We start from the raw sequence: 17,117 nt of genomic DNA, 5'->3' as shown, positions 1-17,117 counted from the left end.
CTAACCATTTTGGAGCCCCCACTGAATTTAGGTGTGGAGGAAAGCAAGAGCGTGGAATCCATTTTCCCCACTCAAGTGAGTGGCAGGATGAGGCTCAAGAGCCTTGAATGCCAGGGCAAGGGCCTAAGACTTTAAGTTCTCTAAGTAAGGCCATCATTGAATGGCAGTGTAAGTAAAGTGGTTTAGGAGAAAAGACTGATTTGGAGAGTCCAGAGTGAAGGCTGTTAACAGTCCAGGCAAGAAAGAGAGTATAGAGTCCAGAATTGGGAGAGAAGTAACATGAATTTAAAAAAAAGAAGGGTGGACCTGAATTGCCTGGGTTAGAAGTTTCCGGTGGGGCTATGCAATCTGAAGAGCTGCAACCCAAATTGGATGGGGGTTTCATGGGGTTTGTTCTAATGCTTTTTTGCTTTTTGGCTGATGAGATGCAAACTATTATATGCCTCTTCAAAATAATAGCCCCTAGTGTCTACTGGTCATATCATAACATAGAAATTCTGAAGGCACTGTATCTTTTAAAAAAAATCCCCTTTTGAAGAACTTCCTTAAAAACAGCTATTTAATGCAACTCTGCCAGTGTGTTCTTGATGGTTGTGTCTAAACAATTCTGATTTTTAAAAAATTATTACTTTTTTTATCAGAGCCCTTACCCTGGAAAATAATATTTTTATTTTCATGATAGCCTACCATTGAATTTCCAAATCTGATATTAATGAAACATCTCTATAAAGGGTTGAAGTATCTTCCCGGTAAGTGCTCAGCTTATGTTTTTCTAAATGTCTTTTAATCTCTGTTCTTTTTTCCCTTTGGCCTAATGAGTGTTTCTCATTGTCTGCATGTTCAGGTGCAAGAAATAGTAAGCAGTCATAGTAATCAATAATGTTTTTGAGCTTTTTTCTTCCTTTTAGATTTGCTTCTTTTAACAGTTGCGATAGTCTTATGGAGCATTTTAGTCAAAGAGAACACGTTCATTTTAAATATTTAATTCAAAATACAATTTTCAGTGCTTCTGCACTTTTGAGTCAAAGCAGTTAATTGAAAGTCATTGATGTGGCTTTTAAAAAATATGTACTACTGATAATATTCGCTAACCACCATGGCCCAAAGAGTGATTTCTGGATTTTCTTCTATTTTAACTGACATGATGTAGTGAATTCCAAGAGCCACATAGAATTTTGATGTTTGACATGTTATGTTGATATATGATGGATGTGTATAATATCAGCCTTAGATTACATCTCATTTTATCATTCAGCATTAAACACTAAAGAGTAAACACATTGTGTTTGAGGTATAAATACTAAGAAGATACATACTTGAATTGCTAGGTTTACTTAATGAAATGATAAGCAATTTTGGACCCACCAGTTCTTTTTATTATGTGGGTTGGTTTTTGTTTGTTTGTTTGTTGTTTTGGTCTATAGAACACAGTGTTAAAGGCATTTAATTGTGGGTCTATGTGATAATTGTGAATCTAAAGCAAAATCGGAATTACTTAGAGATGAGAAAGTAGATAACAAAATTATAGACCAGTTTTCTTAACCTGGGATTCAAGCAAGTCCAAGTATAGTCTTCACAGGCTGAATTTTATTTGCAATGTAAGTCCAATTTTCACGGGAGAAAAGGGATGGCTTATGCCAGATTCTCAGAAGGCAGTATAATACCAAAGAAAGGTTTTTTTTAAAAAAAGTCCTACTTTTATAAGGCTATACTAAGGTAAAAAGGATTTTGATTTTCAGAATTTTAAAATATTTAAAATAATTTGCAAATACTTAAATATACTTTTGAGTTATTTCTACTTTCTCTTATCAATCAAGTAGCTTAGGTAGTTAATATATATAGCTGCTTTAATATTTAAAACATTTTGTAATAATGGCAAAGCAAAAAGAAATGTTTGTAGAATATTTTATAGAAAGAAAATCTGTACTCATCAAAGATGAGGAAGTACTCTTGGTTTATATAAGATATTGTCAGAAAATATTTTTGAGCAAAATCTTATTTAGAATCAAATTAGAGATTGAATTTAATTTTGCTTTTTAAATATTAAACTTTTTCAGAATTGTCAACTTATTTTATTTTGTTTTATTCTTTTCTTCAAGCAATAATTGCCAAGGAACAGAACTGTCAATTTATTAATGAAACATGGTAAGCTGACCTTTTAAAATTTTCTTTGCCTACAGAGGAGGTCTACAGCATAATAATTTTTTTTACAGCATAATAATTAAAAAAATTTTTTTCTTTACTCTCCCTTCATTTTAAAAATAAAATATATGAATTATATTAATAAGGATATGAAATAGTTTGCAAAGCAGTTCAATTTTATGTCTTGGAGACATACTTTAGAAAGTAAGAGCATTTTGGCCAGGCATGGTGGCTCACGCCCATAATTCCAGCACTTTGGGAGGCCAAGGCGGGTGGATCACCTGAGGTCAGGAGTTCGAGACCAACCTGGCCAACATGCTGAAACCTCATCTCTACTAAAAATACAAAAATTAGCCAGACGCAGTGGTGCGTGCCTGCAGTCCCAGCTACTTGGGAGGCTGAGGCAAGAGAATTGCTGGAACCTGGGAGGCGGAGGTTGTAGTGAGCCAAGATTGCACCATTGCACTCCAGCCTGGGTGACAGAGCAAGACTCTGTCTAAAATAAAAAAGAAAGAAAGAAAGAAAGAAAGAGCATTTTATTTTTAGGTAACAATTCACAGATTCTGTTCCATCAAAGATATTTCCTTGGCCCTTCTTTTCTAAATCACTCTCCTCTGCTTTAAAACTCCTTGCTAAAATTTTGCAAGAATGTTAAATACTATACTATAGAACGAATACCATACTCTAAATGCTAGACTGTAGTGGAGTGGGTTTCAACTGTCATTAATTTTGTGCCTCAAGGTACATTTGGTGATGTCGGAAGCATTTTTGATGGTCACAACTGTGAAGGTGCTACTGGCATCCAGTAGGTAGAAGCCAGGGATGCTGCTAAACATCTTACAATGCACAGGGCAGCTCCCTGACAACAGAGACAGCCAAATGTCCGTGGTGCCAAGATCGTGAAACCCTGCTTTAGACTAAATACTATTTTATATTAGGGAATTCAAGTTGAATTGGTAATTCTACAACTCAAGATTTCTGCCATTGTTCCAACAGATGTGTGTTGAACAAGACAAGCTGGGCCAAGCATTTGAGGATGCTTTTGAGGTACTGAGGCAACATTCAACTGGTGATCTTCAGTACTCGCCAGGTAAATATAAGTCATTTACCATCTTCTGCTGGTACATCAGATGGCTTGTTGGTCACATACACATGAAAAGAATAATGATCAGCTGACCAAGTGCGGTGACTCACGTCTGTAATCCAGGCACTTTGGGAGACCAAGGTGGGCAGATCACTTGAGACCAAAAGTTCAAGACCTGCCTGGCCAACATGGTGAAACTGTCTCTACTAAAAATACTAAAACTTAGCTAGGCTTGGTGGTGAACCTATAATCCCAGCTACTCTGGAGGCCGAGGCCTAAGAATTGCTGAATCTGGGAGGCAGAAGCTTCAGTAAGCTGAGATGGCACCACTGTCTTCCAGAATAATGATCAGAACAGAGAATACCTTTTTTTTCTTTAATTTTTTTTTTTTTTTTTTTTTTTTTTTGTAGAGATAGGGTCTCACTATGTTATCCAGACTGGTCTGGAACTTCTGGCCTCAAAAATAAGAAGATCGGCTGGGTGCAGTGGCTCACGCCTATAATCCCAGCACTTTGGGAGGCCGAGGTGGGTGGATCACGAGGTCAAGAGATCGAGACCATCCTGGTCAACATGGTGAAACCCCGTCTCTACTAAACATACAAAAAATTAGCTGAGCATGGTGGTGCGTGCCTGTAGTCCCAGCTACTCAGGAGGCTGAGGCAGGAGAATTGCCTGAACCCAGGAGGCGGAGGTTGTGGTGAGCCGAGCTCGCGCCATTGCACTCCAGCCAGGGTAACAAGAGCGAAACTCCGTCTCAAAAAAAAAAAAAAAATAAGAAGATCATTTTTCCCTGAAGCATTCAGGATTAATTCCAGCAAAGCCAAAATGTGTCCAGGAGTTATCTAGCCTAAATAAAATAAAAGTCTCACATATAAAAATGCAGAGAATATAGAGGATGACATTCCACACAGGAATACAAAGATATATAATTACCTGCTATTAGAAATATCTGGTTGACATTTATTTATCTAATAGTTCGTTATTACTATTATTATTATTATTAGAGACAGAGTCTTGCTCTGTCACCCATGCTGGAGTGCAGTGGCGTGATCTCAGCTCACTGCAACCTCCGTCTCCCAGGTTCAAGCAATTCTCCTGCCTCAACCTTCTGAGTAACTGGGATTGCAGGCGTGTGCCACCATGCCTTGCTAATTTTTGTATTTTTAGTAGAGACAGGGTTTTACCATGTTGGTCAGGCTAGTCTCAAACTCTTTACCTCATAATCCACCTGCCTCAGCCTCCCAAAGTGTTGGGATTACAGGTATGAGCCTCCGAGCCCGGCCGATAGTTCATTTTAACTATTCACAAAAGACTTCTAAATTATTCTTTTTTTTTTTTTAAAGACGGGGTGTCACCATGTTGGTCAGGCTGATCTTGAACTCCTCACCTCAGGTGATCTGCCCGCCTTGGCCTCCAAAGTGCTTGGATTACAGGCGTGAGCCACCACACCCGGCCGGCTTCTAAATTATTCTAATTAATCTTATAGACCTTCTACCCACCCAGCAAGATTATTCTACTTGGAAGAATAAGTATTTTTATCGTTCCTCACCCATTATCCTATGGACCATATAGTCTAAATAGGATGTAAATATGTTGTGTATTAAGTTTACATAGGGTATTGCAGAGTATTCCAAGATAAAATAAATCATGCTGGCCAGGCACAGTGGATCACACCTGTAATTCCACCTAGAGAAGCCACATCTCTACTAAAAATACAAAAATTAGCGGAGTGTGGTGGCGCATGCCTATAATCCCAGCTACTTGGGAGGTTGAGGCAAGGGAATCACTTGAACCCAGGAGGAGGAGGTTTCAGTGAGCTGAGATCATACTGCTGCACTCCAGCCTTGACAACAGGAGCAAAACTCCATCCCAAAAAAATAACAACAAAAAAAGAAATCAAGGGGTCTCAGCCTGCAAGGAGCATGTACTCCAAATGGGATATGTATAAGAGTATCCATAATAGCAGCATAATGCGATAAACACCACAGGAGAAGTGCAAAGCGGCAAGAAAACATAGACAAGAGCAATTGCATCTGTAAGTGCATATATATATATATATATATATATATATACACGTGTTTATGTGCACAGATACAAACTTTGACTTTTTTTAGTTTTTTTCTCTGCTTTTAAATTAGATTACAAAAATTACCTGGCTTTAATCAACCATCGTGCTTATGTCAAAGGAAATTCCAGCTGCTATGGAGTGTTGCCTACAGAGGAGCCTGTCTATAATTGGAGAACAGTAATTGTAAGTATCAGACCGTCCCTTAGTAACAGGCAAATACCCTATTCTTGCTAGCCTTCCGTTTCACATACACTGTTAGAAACCCAACTTAAAGACAGCATTGACTATAAAAATGCTTTTTTCTTTTCTTTTTTCTTTTATGAAATGGAGTCTGGCTCTGTTGCCCAGGCTGGAGTGCAGTGACACGATCTCAGCTCACTGCACTTGAACCGCCTCCCAGGTTCAAATGATTCTCCTGCCTCAGCCTCCCAAGTAGCTGGGATTACAGGCGTGCGCTACTATGCCCAGCTAATTTTTGTATTTTTGGTGGAGTAGGGTTTCACTATGTTGGCCAAGTCGAACTCCTGACTTCAGGTGATCCACCCGCATCAGCCTCCCAAAGTACTAGGATTACAGGCGTGAGCCACCTTGGGCCCTGCCTGAAAATGCTTTTTTTTAAAGTTTCATTTTACTTTAGGTGCATACTATATCTGGCATTTCTCCCCATGTTATCCCTCCCCACCCCCCCACTATCCCTCCCCTACCCTCCCAACTGCCCCCAGTGTGTGATGCTCCACTCCCTGAGTCCACGTGTTCTCATTGCTCAACACCCACCTATGAGTGAGAACATGCAGTATTTGGCCTTCTGTTCTTGTGTCAGTTTGCTGAGAATGATGGTTTCCAGATTCATCCAAGTCCCTACAAAGGACAAGAACTCATCGTTTTTTATGGCTGCATAGTATTCCATGGTGTATATGTACCACATTTTCTTTGTCCAGTCTATCATTGATGGCCTTTGGGTTGGTTCCAGGTCTTTGCTATTGTACACAGGGCTGCAATGAACATATGCGTGCATGTGTCTTTATAGTAGAACAATTTATAGTCCTTTGGATATATACCCAGTAATGGGATTGCTGGGTCAAATGGAATTTCTATTTCTAGATCCTTGAGAAATCGCCACACTGTCTTCCACAATGGCTGAATTAATTTACACTCTCACCAACCATGTAAGAGTGTTCGTATTTCTCCACATCCTCTCGAGCATCTGTTGTCTTCAGATTTTTTAATGATCACCATTCTAGCTGGCGTGAGATAGTATCTCAATGTAGTTTTGGTTGGCATTTATCTAATGACCAGTGATGATGAGCATTTTTTCGTATGTTTTTTGGCCTCATATATGTCTTCTTTTGAAAAGTGTCTGGTCATATCCTTTGCCCACTTTTGAATGGGGTCGTTTGTTTTTTTCTTGTATATCTGTTTTAGTTTTTTGTAGATTCTGGATATTAGCCCTTTGTCAGAGGAGTAGATTGCAAAAACTTTTTCCCATTCTGTTGGTTGCTGGTTCACGCTAATGATGGTTTCTTTTGCTGTACAGAAGTTCTGAATTTTAATTAGATCCCATCTGTCTATCTTGGCTTTTATTGCCATTGCTTTTGGTGTTTTAGTCATGAAGTCCTTGCCTATGCCTATGTCCTGGATGGTTTTGCCTACATTTTCTTCTAGTATTTTTATGGTGTTAGGTTTTATGTTTAAATCTTTAATCCATCTGGAGTTAATTTTAGCATAAGGTGTCAGGAAGGGGTCCAGTTTCTGCTTTCTGCACATGGCTAGCCAGTTTTCCCAACACCATTTATTAAACATGGAATCCTTTCCCCATTGCTTGTTTTTGTCAGGTTTGTCAAAGATCAGATGGTTGTAGATGTGTGGTGTTGCTTCTGGGGCCTCTGTTCTGTTCCATTGGTCTATGTCTCTGTTTTGGTACCAGTACCATGCTGTTTTGATTACTGTAGCCTTGTAGTATAGTTTGAAGTCTGGCAGTGTGATGTCTCTGGCTTTCTTCTTTTTGCTTAGGATTGTCTTGGCTATGCGGGCTCTCTTGTGATTCCATATGAAGTTTAAAGTGGTTTTTTCCAGCTCTGTGAAGAAGGTCATTGGTAGCTTGATGGGAATAGCATTGAATCTATAGATTACTTTGGGCAGTATGGCCATTTTTATAATATTAACTCTTCCTAACCAAAGGGCCATCCACTGTACTCAACTTGACAGTGTGGAAGATCATATGCTGTCAGGAAGGAAATGCCCCTTCATCATTGTTCTCTACTTAGCCTCAGACTGGTTTGAATGGCTTCTGTAAAGAGAAGGTATTTTTAGGGTTTTCACATCAACTGCTTCTCCTTAGTCCCTCTGGGAAATTGCAAAAAAGTTTCCCGTAAAAGCCACAGGGCAAAAGTCCAAACTTCCCCTGCACTGGCTTTACCTACAGTCTTGTATTAGCCTACTCTGTTTTCCCTCTCAAGCTCAGTGTTTTCTGTACGTCTTGAACCAATTCATTTACATTTTGTTAATAGCAGCACCTGCAAAGGGAAATGTCCCTGCCGTCTCCCCATTCATGTATTCTTTTAGCTGTTTTCTTCATGCATCCATTTTATCAAGCAGTCTTTGTGAGACAGGATATAAATGTGAATTGGTTTTTATTTTTCTTCAGTCACTATCTTCAATCACGCTATGTCAAATGTCCTTTTTTTTGTTCCTATAAATTGTTCCCTTGGGGCCTCTCCACAAGGCAGTGTATCCAGCTCAAAGCACTCTCTAAGAGTGCTTTACAGTGGCTCACACCTGTAATCCCAAAGTTTTGAGAGGCCAAGGAGGAAGAATCACTTGAGCCTGAGTTTGAGATCAGCATGGGCAACACAGCAAGACCTTGTCTCTATAAAAAGAAAGAAAGAAAGAAAGAAAAATAAAGAAATAAAAAAAAATTAGCCAGCTGGGAGTGGTGGCTCACACTTGTAATCCCAGCACTTTGGGAGGCCAAGGTGGGCAGATCACCTGAGATTGGGAGTTCAAGACCAGCCTGACCAACATGAAGACACCCCATCTCTACTAAAAATACAAAAAATTAGCCAGATGTGGTGGTGTATGCCTATAATCCCAGCTACTCCAGAGGCTGAGGCAGGAGAATCACTTGAACCCAGGAGGCCGAGGTTGCAGTGAGCCAAGATCACGCCCTGCATTCCAGCCTGGGCAACAAGAGCGAAACTCCATCTCAAAAAAAAAAAAAAGAAAGAAAGAAAAATTAGCCAGGCATAGTGGCATGCACCTGTGGTCCCCGCTACTTTGGATGCTGAGGTAGGAGGATTGCTTGGGCCCAGTAGGTTGAGGATGCTGTGATCTGTGATCACACCACTGCACTCCAGTCTGGGCAACAGAGCAAGACCCTGTCTCAAAAAAAAAAAAAAAATTCAATTAAAATTTTAAAAAGAGGCTTCTTTGGTTCCAGCTTAACCTCTTCCACATCCTCTTAGGGTTGCTAGGTAAAATGCAAGATGCCCAGTATTTTTTTTTTTGCTAAATCTGGCAACTCTACTTTCTACTTCAACTCCCATTTTCTAACATGCACTTCACAGCCTCTTATGCCTGGGGACTCCTTGCCTCCTGGTCAGCCCTCTTGATTGGGGTGTGGAAAGACAGCTCAAGCCCACCCCCTTCCTGGTGTCTAATTAACCCTTGGAGATCCACATATCCTTGCCATATGTAAGTGGTAGGCACTTGGACTGCTTCTTCCTGTCCCTTCTTTGTTCTGCCTTCCCTTGGCTGCCATCTTTCTTTATTTTTTTTTAAGACAGGGTATTGTTCTCCCACCTAGGCTGGAGTGCAGTGGTGCAGTCATAGCTCACTGAAGACTCAAATTCCTGGGGTCAAGTGATCCTCCTGCCTCAGCTTCCCAAGTAGCTGGGACTACAAGCATGTACCACCACACCTGACTAATTTTTTAATTTAAATTATTATTATTATTTGAGATGGAGGTTTTTTTTGCTTTGTTGCCCAGGCTGGAGTGCAATGGCACCATCTCAGCTCACTGCAACCTCTGCCTCCTGTGTTCAAGCAATTCTCCTGCCTCAGTCTCTCAAGTAGCTGGAATTACGGGTGCCCACCACCACACCTGGCTAATTTTTTTTTTTGAGACAGTTTCACTTTTGTCACCCAGGCTGGAGTGCAATGGCTCACTGCAACCTCTCGGCTCACTGAAACCTCTGTCTCCCAGGTTCAAGTGATTCTCCTGCCTCAGCCTCCCAAGTAGCTAGCTGGGATTATAGGCGCCTGCCACCATGCCAAGTTAATTTTTGTATTTTTAGTAAAGAGGGGGTTTCACCATGTTGGCCTCCTGACCTCATCCACCCACCTCAGCTTCCCAAAGTGTTGGGATTACAGGCGTGAGCCACCACACCCAGCCAATTTTTTTGTACTTTTAGTAGAGGCAGGGTTTTACCATGTTGGCCAGGCTGGTCTCAAACTCTTTTTTTTTTTTTTTTTTTTTTTATAAGATGGGGTTTCACCATGATGGCCAGGCTGGTCTTGAATGACCTCAGGTGATCCAACCACCTTGGCCTCCCAAAGTGCTAGGATTACAGGCGTGAGCCACCATGCCCAGCCATCTCAAACTCTTGACCTCAGGTGATCTATTCACCTGGCCTCCCAAATTGCTAGGATTATAGGCAGGAGTCACCGAATCTGGCCTAATTTTAAAAATTTTTGTAGAGGTGGGGTCTCACTAAGTTGCCCAGGCTGGTCTTGAACTTCTGGGCTCAAGAGATTCTCCTGCCTTGGCTTCCCAAATTGTTGAGATTACAGGCATGGGCCACTGTGCTCTGCCCTTTCTTTTGTTTTAAACTTTTTATTGTTTTCATTACTCATTTCATTTTATCTTCCTAGCTGCCTACTAACATCTTTCTTTTCTTATCTCTTCTTGCCTACATGGGCATCCAACACAGGAACAGAAGCCCATCTTCCCTTTCTGCTGGTATCACAGACTTTAAGCAATCCCTTCTTTTTCGTAGGGAGGGTAGGACACTTCTCACAAAGCCAAAGATTACCCTCTGTCCCCTGGTCCTCTTCTTATGTGGGTTTGATGCTTGTGCTGCCCTGGGAGCTATCTGGCTGCAGTTGGAGGTAATTCCTTTTACAATCTGGGAGACGCTTAGCCTCTTTTTGGGCCTAGCTTTTGACTTCAGCCTATAATAGGGGGCCACATGGAAAGTCTCACTTAATATCCTGCTGCATTATTTATATAGAACAATGCTACAGACTTCTATTTTGAAGGAAATATTCATCAGTCTCTGCAGAACATAACCGAAAACCAGCTGGTACAACCCACTATTCTCCAGCAAAAGCGGGGAAAAGGTATGTTGAGCCATCATTCATTATATGGGTAAAAGAACTAGATGTTCCTCTTAGAAGCTTTAAAGGGATTTTATATCTGAGTTTGGAATTGTATTTGCAAAGTATTCTCTTATCACAATTGAGAGTAATTTAACTCTGACTTATTGAATCACTCCAAGCCATTCATCTTGGGTGAGACTTCCATTTATTTATTTATTTAGAGATAGAGTCTCCTTCTGTCGCCCAGGCTGGGTCTGAAACTCCCGGATTCAAGCCATCTAAAGTAATCGGATTATAGGTGTGAGCCACCACACCCATTCTTCTATTTTTAATTATTTTTATTTTTATTTTTACTTTTTGAACTTGTTTTGTCAAAAACGGAGACACATACACACACATTAGCCCAGGAGTGACAGTGTCAGGATCATCACTATCACTGTCTTCCACCTCCACATCTTGTCCCACTGGAAGGTCTTCAGGGACAATAGCACATGGAGCTGTCACCTCCTATGATAAAAAACAGTGCTTCTGGAATACCTGCTGAAGAACCTGCCTGAGGCTGTTGCACAGTTAACTTCTTATTTTTTAGTTTTTATTTTACTATTTATTGATTGTTTTGCAGTAAACTTTAGGAGAAAATTAAGTAGAAGGAGTACAGTCCAAAATAATGATAAAAAGTATATATAGTAGATACTAGGTGATAGGAATTTTTCAGCTCCACTGTTATCTTATGGAACTGCTTGCCACCTATAATTCTTTTTTTTTTTTTTTTGAGACGGAGTTTCACTCTTGTCGCCCAGGCTGGAATGCAGTGATGTGATCTCCTAGGCCTCCCAAAGTGCTGGGATTATAGGCGTGAGCCACCACACCCAGCCATAAATTTTTTAAAAATGTGAATCAGGCAGCCCTCTGAACTAAAATAGGTTCAGAGAGATTTCCTCACCAATATATCTTATTTTTATTTATATTTATATTTACTATTTTTAAATTTTTTTGAGACAGAGTCTTACTCTGTCACCCAAGCTAGAGTGCAGTGGTGTGATCTTGGCTCACTGCAACCTGCAACTCCCAGGTTCAAGTGATTCTCTGGCCTCAGCCTCCTGAGTAGCTGGTACTACAGTTTGCGCCACCCACCACACCTGGTTAATTTTTGCATATTTAGTAGAGACAAGGTTTCACCATGTTGGCCAGGCTGGTCTCAAACTCCTGACCTCAGGTGATCCACCCACCTGGGCCTTCCAAAGTGTTAGGATTACACACGTGAGCCATGGTGCCCAGCCCCTAAATTATTATTATTATTATTATTTGAGACCAAGTCTCACTCTTTTGCCCGGACTGGAGTGCAGTGGCATGATCTCGGCTCACTGCAATCTTCACCTCCTGGGTTCAAGCAATTCTGCCTCAGCCTCCAGAGTAGCTGGGAATACAGGCACCACCACCATACTCAGCTAACTTTTTATACTTTTTGGTAGAAACAGGGTTTTACCCTGTTGGCCAGGCTGATCTCGATCTCCTGGCCTCAAATGATTCGCCTGCCTCGGCCTCCCAAAGTGCTGGGATTACAGGCGTGAGCCACTGTGCCTGGCCTATAATTTTTTTTTTTAAGTGAATCAGGTAGGCTCCCTGAACCAGAATAGGTTCAGAGAGACTCCCTCGGCTATATATTTTATTTATTTATTAATAATTTTTTTGAGTTGGAGTCTCACTCTGTAGCCCAGACTGGAGTGCAGTGGCTCGATCTCGGCTCACTACAACTTCCAACTCCTGGGTTCAAGCGATCCTCCCACCTGAGCTTCCCCAGTAGCTGGGATTACAGGCACTCACCACCATGCCTGGCTAATTTTTCGTAGAGACAGTTTCACCACATTGGCCAGGCTGGTCTCCTGACCTCAAGTGATCTGCCCACCTTGGCTTGCCAAAGTGCTGGGATTACAGGCGTGAGCCATCATGCCCAGAATTTACTTAAGATATATTATATACTGAAAAAAGTACAAGAGTATAATCCCATTTGTAATTTCAAAGGATATGTATGTATTTGTGCATGTAAAAATTAAGAGAAAACCTGTTCTGGAAATATGTGAAATACATTGACACTTTTACTTTCAGTTTGTACTTTGGTTTGAGTATTTTACCATGAGTATATAATACCTTATTTTTAAAGAATAAAAATTTAAACATTAAAATAGTATGGAAAACTTTAAAAGATGATCCATTAAGACTGACTTGATCACTGAATGAGAGACAGAAGCTTTTTGTTTGTTTGTTTTTGTTTTCTCTTTTTATTTTGCCCATAAGTCTGTAAAATTAGAGAGGCAGAAGAGTTTGTTTAAGCTGTGACTTTAATTCATGATGTGTGTTTTGGTAAGTCCCTTTTATTTCTCAATTCATAAATTCAAGATAATATAATACAAAAGATAATCTTTATAAAAATGTTTGAGGTCTTTGGATGACTGATAAATGCATCATTCAAGAGTATTATTCCCCAGAGACTATTTAAAGCAGTTTGGGAATCCACTATTGTACCTCCTCAAGGGAAAATGGAATTTGGCTGCAAATTTTGTAGCTACTGACAGATCTGGCAGAGCACAGTATTTACAGGCTAACTCAGAAGTCACAAAATGGGCTGTCACTTGTTCTCATGAGAAATCCTATCAACTGAGCAAAAACCACACAGATTCTCTCAATTTCCTGCCTAGTTATTTTGAAATATAAATGGCTGTGTTCCTAAAAAGATAAAAATTTTAGTGGTACTGTTTTATTTCACAACAATGAGAAATATCACAGTGGCCACTGCATTGTTAAATAAATAATGTTAAAGTGACATAAAAACATTTGTGGCATTTCCATTTGAGTTTTTCTTCTTTTCTATTTCTCAAGTAACTGTGCAGACACAGAGTTAGCATTTTTACTTAGGTCTTTGGCATTAATTTCCCTAATATATTTGCATTCTATTTTGCATTTTACAAAGTGTATTTACATCCCTTAACTCATTTGAATAAAGCCCCTTCAAATGACTTGCTTTCTGGAAATGGCTTTTTGAGGCTTCACATCAAAACTGCTAAACTTTGTGGTCCATTTTGCTCAGTGTTCTTGTTCTGTAGAAAGTTTTAAGTCAGAGTCCCCCTCTGTTTCCCAGGCTAGAGTGCAGTGGTGCGATCTCGGCTCACTGCAACCTTCCCCTCAAAAGATTCTCCTGCCGCAGCCTCCCGAGTACCGAGTAGCTGGGATGACAGGCGTATGCCACCACGCCTGGCTAATTTTTGTATTTTTAGTAGAGACGGGGTTTCACCAAGTCAGACTGGTGAAATCCTGACCTCGAGTGATCCACCCACCTCGGCCTCCCAAAGTGCTGGGATTACAGGCGTGAGCCACCTCGCCCAGCCGGACAACATTCTTACCCTCCAACAAAGAAAGATCCAGTTGAAACTTCAATAGACCAAATAGATCTTTGACCTTGGAGTCCCATAAAATGATGCCATCATGCATTCGTAAGGGCAGTGAGTAGGAGAAAAACCAGTCTCAATGCTGCTCGGTAGTTACTCAGCAAACCCCTCCTGAAGCTGTTCTCGGTGTACATCCACGGTGGAGTTTGACCTTGCTTCCCTTCATTTTAGGCAGGAAGAAGCTCCGACTGTTTGAATACCTTCACGAATCCCTGTGTAATCCCGAGATGGCATCTTGTATTCAGTGGGTAGATAAAACCAAAGGCATTTTTCAATTTGTATCAAAAAACAAAGAAAAACTTGCCGAGCTTTGGGGAAAAAGAAAAGGCAACCGAAAGACCATGACTTACCAGAAAATGGCCAGGGCACTGAGAAATTACGGAAGAAGTGGGGAAATTACCAAAATCCGGAGGAAGTTGACTTACCAGTTCAGCGAGGCCGTTCTCCAAAGACTCTCTCCATCTTATTTCTTGGGGAAGGAGATCTTCTACTCACCATGTGTTCAACCTGATCAAGAATATCTCAGTTTAAATAACTGGAATGCAAATTATAATTATACATATGCCAATTACCATGAGCTAAATCACTATGATTGCTAAATATACTCTCATATTTCATGGTTTGCTGGCATCAGAAATCCCAAGTTTTATTTTTTATTTTTTTAAATTTTTTATACCCATACTAGTGCAAATCCCTACAAGTTTTTTCTTTCTTTTATTTTTTAAATTTTTTTCATACCCAGTTCCTGCAGATCTTTCTTTTTTTTAAATTTAATTTTAATTTCTTTAATCCATCTTGAGTTTTTCTTTTTTATTTTAACCCTGGTCAGTGACTAGTTACTTTTTTTTTATTAGTGACTTGCCATCCAGTAACATCTCTCTCTTTTTTAGATTTTTATTTTTTTATTTTTTCAAGTGGTCTCAGCCAAGATAATTTTTTATTTTTATAGATTTAGGAGTACAGCGCAGTTTTGTTGCTTTGATATATTACATAGCGGTGAAGTATATTGCGTAGCATACTCATCACCAGGATGGTGAACCTTGTACTCAATAGGTAGGATTGCATTCCTCACCCCGCTCCCATCCCCCCACATTTTGGAGCCTTCGGTGTCTTACTCCATTCTGTATGTCCATTGCGAAGCTCCCAACTGTACCCACTTTATTTTATTTTAAAAAATTGTTTTCTTTTTCTGCATACTTAAATGGATGCGAAGTCTTTATATTTTTTCTTTTTCTTTCACAGATGGCGACTTCTTTTTGAGTTTGTTTGTTTGTTTTTGGCTGTTAACTCCCAAGCACAACACAGTGACTTACGTTTTTAATTTTTTTATCCTTTTTCTTTTTTTTAACAAACTGTCACTCTCAGGATAATGTTTTTAATTTTTTTAAGAGGCAAAGCCTGCCTCTGAAGCTCTTTTTATTTTTATTTTCCCACTTCAATAAACTGGTCTAAATTCTTGCTGCTCTCTATGCAACCACTGTCTTTTAGATTAACAGTGGCAGTACAGATGATTTGATTTATATATTGATTTCAGCGTTTTCTTGTCATACATTCAGGTGAAGAAAATCACTCTTTTGTATCTGACGGTTTTACAAGAAAGAATTTACAAAAAAATGACTACATATGATAAAGTCTTTGTGCCAAAATGGGTTCACGGCTTTAAAAACGTCACTAGAAATGTCTATTCAGGTTCCTTATGCATTTTTTTTTTCCTTTTCTTTTGATCTGACCCATTTTTACAACTCAAAACTTTTTTTTTGAGACAGGGTCTCACTCTGTCGCCCAGGCTCAAGTGCAGTGACATAAACAGGGCTCAAGTCCAGCTAATTTTTTATTTTATTTTATTTTAGCTTGGCACTAGACTGGATCAGAGCTAATTTTTTTTTTTTTTTCTTTTTTTGAGAGACAGTGTTTACCATGTTTCCCAGGCTGGTCTCTAACTCCTGGGTTCAGGCGATCAGCCCACCTTGGCCTTCAAAAGTGCTGGGATTACAGATGTGAGCCACCGAGCTGGCCCCAAAACTTTTTTAATGTTTAAATTTTACCACTATACTAACGAGGAGTTACCCATTTTTTAATTGCCCTTTTTCTTCCTTCTTATTAGGGAGGGATAAGAAAGAAGACTTGCTCAGCAGAAAGCAGCCTTAATTGCTTTTGTTTTGTTGCTATTGAGTTCTTTGAGCTACTTATGTGTGTTGGATATTAACCCCTTATCAGATATCTGGCTTGCAAATATTTTCTCCTATTCCATAGGTTGTCTCTTTAGTCTGGTGATTATTTTCTTTGCTGTGCAGAAACGTTTTAGTTTGTTTGTTTTAGATACACATCGTGAACTGTGCAGAAGTTTTTAGTTTGATGTAATACCATTTGCCTATATTTAATTTTGTTGTCATGTTTTTGGGATTAAATCCAAAAAATCATTACCCAGACCAATGTCTTGTATGTTTCCCCTTTTCCTTCTTCCTTTCTTTCTTCTTTCTGGCTGTCATCATCTGATCCTATATATTTTCTCTTCTTCTTTTTTCATGACACATCAGTTCCTAAGCATTTTCTTTCTTTTTTATTATTATTTTTATTTTATTTTATTTTTTTTGGTTCACAGCCAAATCTTTTTTTTTTTTTTTGAGACGGAGTTTCGCTCTTGTTACCCAGGCTGGAGTGCAATGGCGCGATCTCGGCTCACCGCAACCTCCGCCTCCCGGGTTCAGGCAATTCTCCTGCCTCAGCCTCCTGAGTAGCTGGGATTACAGGCACACACCACCATGCCCAGCTAATTTTTTGTATTAGTAGAGACGGGGTTTCACCATGTTGACCAGGATGGTCTCGATCTCTTGACCTCGTGATCCACCGGCCTCGGCCTCCCAAAGTGCTGGGATTACAGGCTTGAGCCACCGCGCCCGGCCCATCTTTTTTTTTTTTAATTACACAGCAGTTCCTAAGCATTTTTTTTTAATCCCCTATATTTTCTTCAAGTAGTTTTAGGGTTCTTGGTTTTATGTTTAAGTCAGTCTTTCTTTCTTTCTTTCTTCTTTCACAATTTTCCTGAGCAAACTAATATAGGAAT

General features: G+C 39.8%; 1 protein-coding gene across 2 annotated transcripts; it reads left to right on the top strand.

Annotated features, from left to right (window-relative positions):
• The first annotated feature begins 600 nt into the window (after positions 1–600).
• Positions 601–16,476, top strand: SPIC (Spi-C transcription factor). 2 transcript variants are annotated; one of them, XM_012469457.2, is made up of 6 exons: positions 601–749; positions 2,100–2,145; positions 3,139–3,232; positions 5,413–5,477; positions 10,523–10,631; positions 14,225–16,476. In XM_012469457.2, the coding sequence occupies exons 2-6, from the start codon at positions 2,143–2,145 to the stop codon at positions 14,650–14,652; spliced, it is 699 nt and encodes a 232-aa protein (XP_012324880.1). In that variant the 5' UTR covers positions 601–749; positions 2,100–2,142; the 3' UTR covers positions 14,653–16,476. The 2 variants fall into 2 exon arrangements, with proteins under 2 accessions (XP_012324880.1, XP_012324879.1); XM_012469456.2 differs by having other exon boundaries at positions 5,365–5,477.
• The last annotated feature ends 641 nt before the right edge of the window (positions 16,477–17,117 follow it).

Source organism: Aotus nancymaae, unplaced genomic scaffold, assembly GCF_030222135.1.
Source record: "Aotus nancymaae isolate 86718 unplaced genomic scaffold, 86718_ANA_hifiasm-v0.15.2.pri h1tg000021l, whole genome shotgun sequence".
Lineage (NCBI taxonomy): Eukaryota > Metazoa > Chordata > Mammalia > Primates > Aotidae > Aotus > Aotus nancymaae.
The sequence above is the reverse complement of the archived record's forward strand: the minus strand, read 5'-3'. Positions and strand labels throughout refer to the sequence as shown.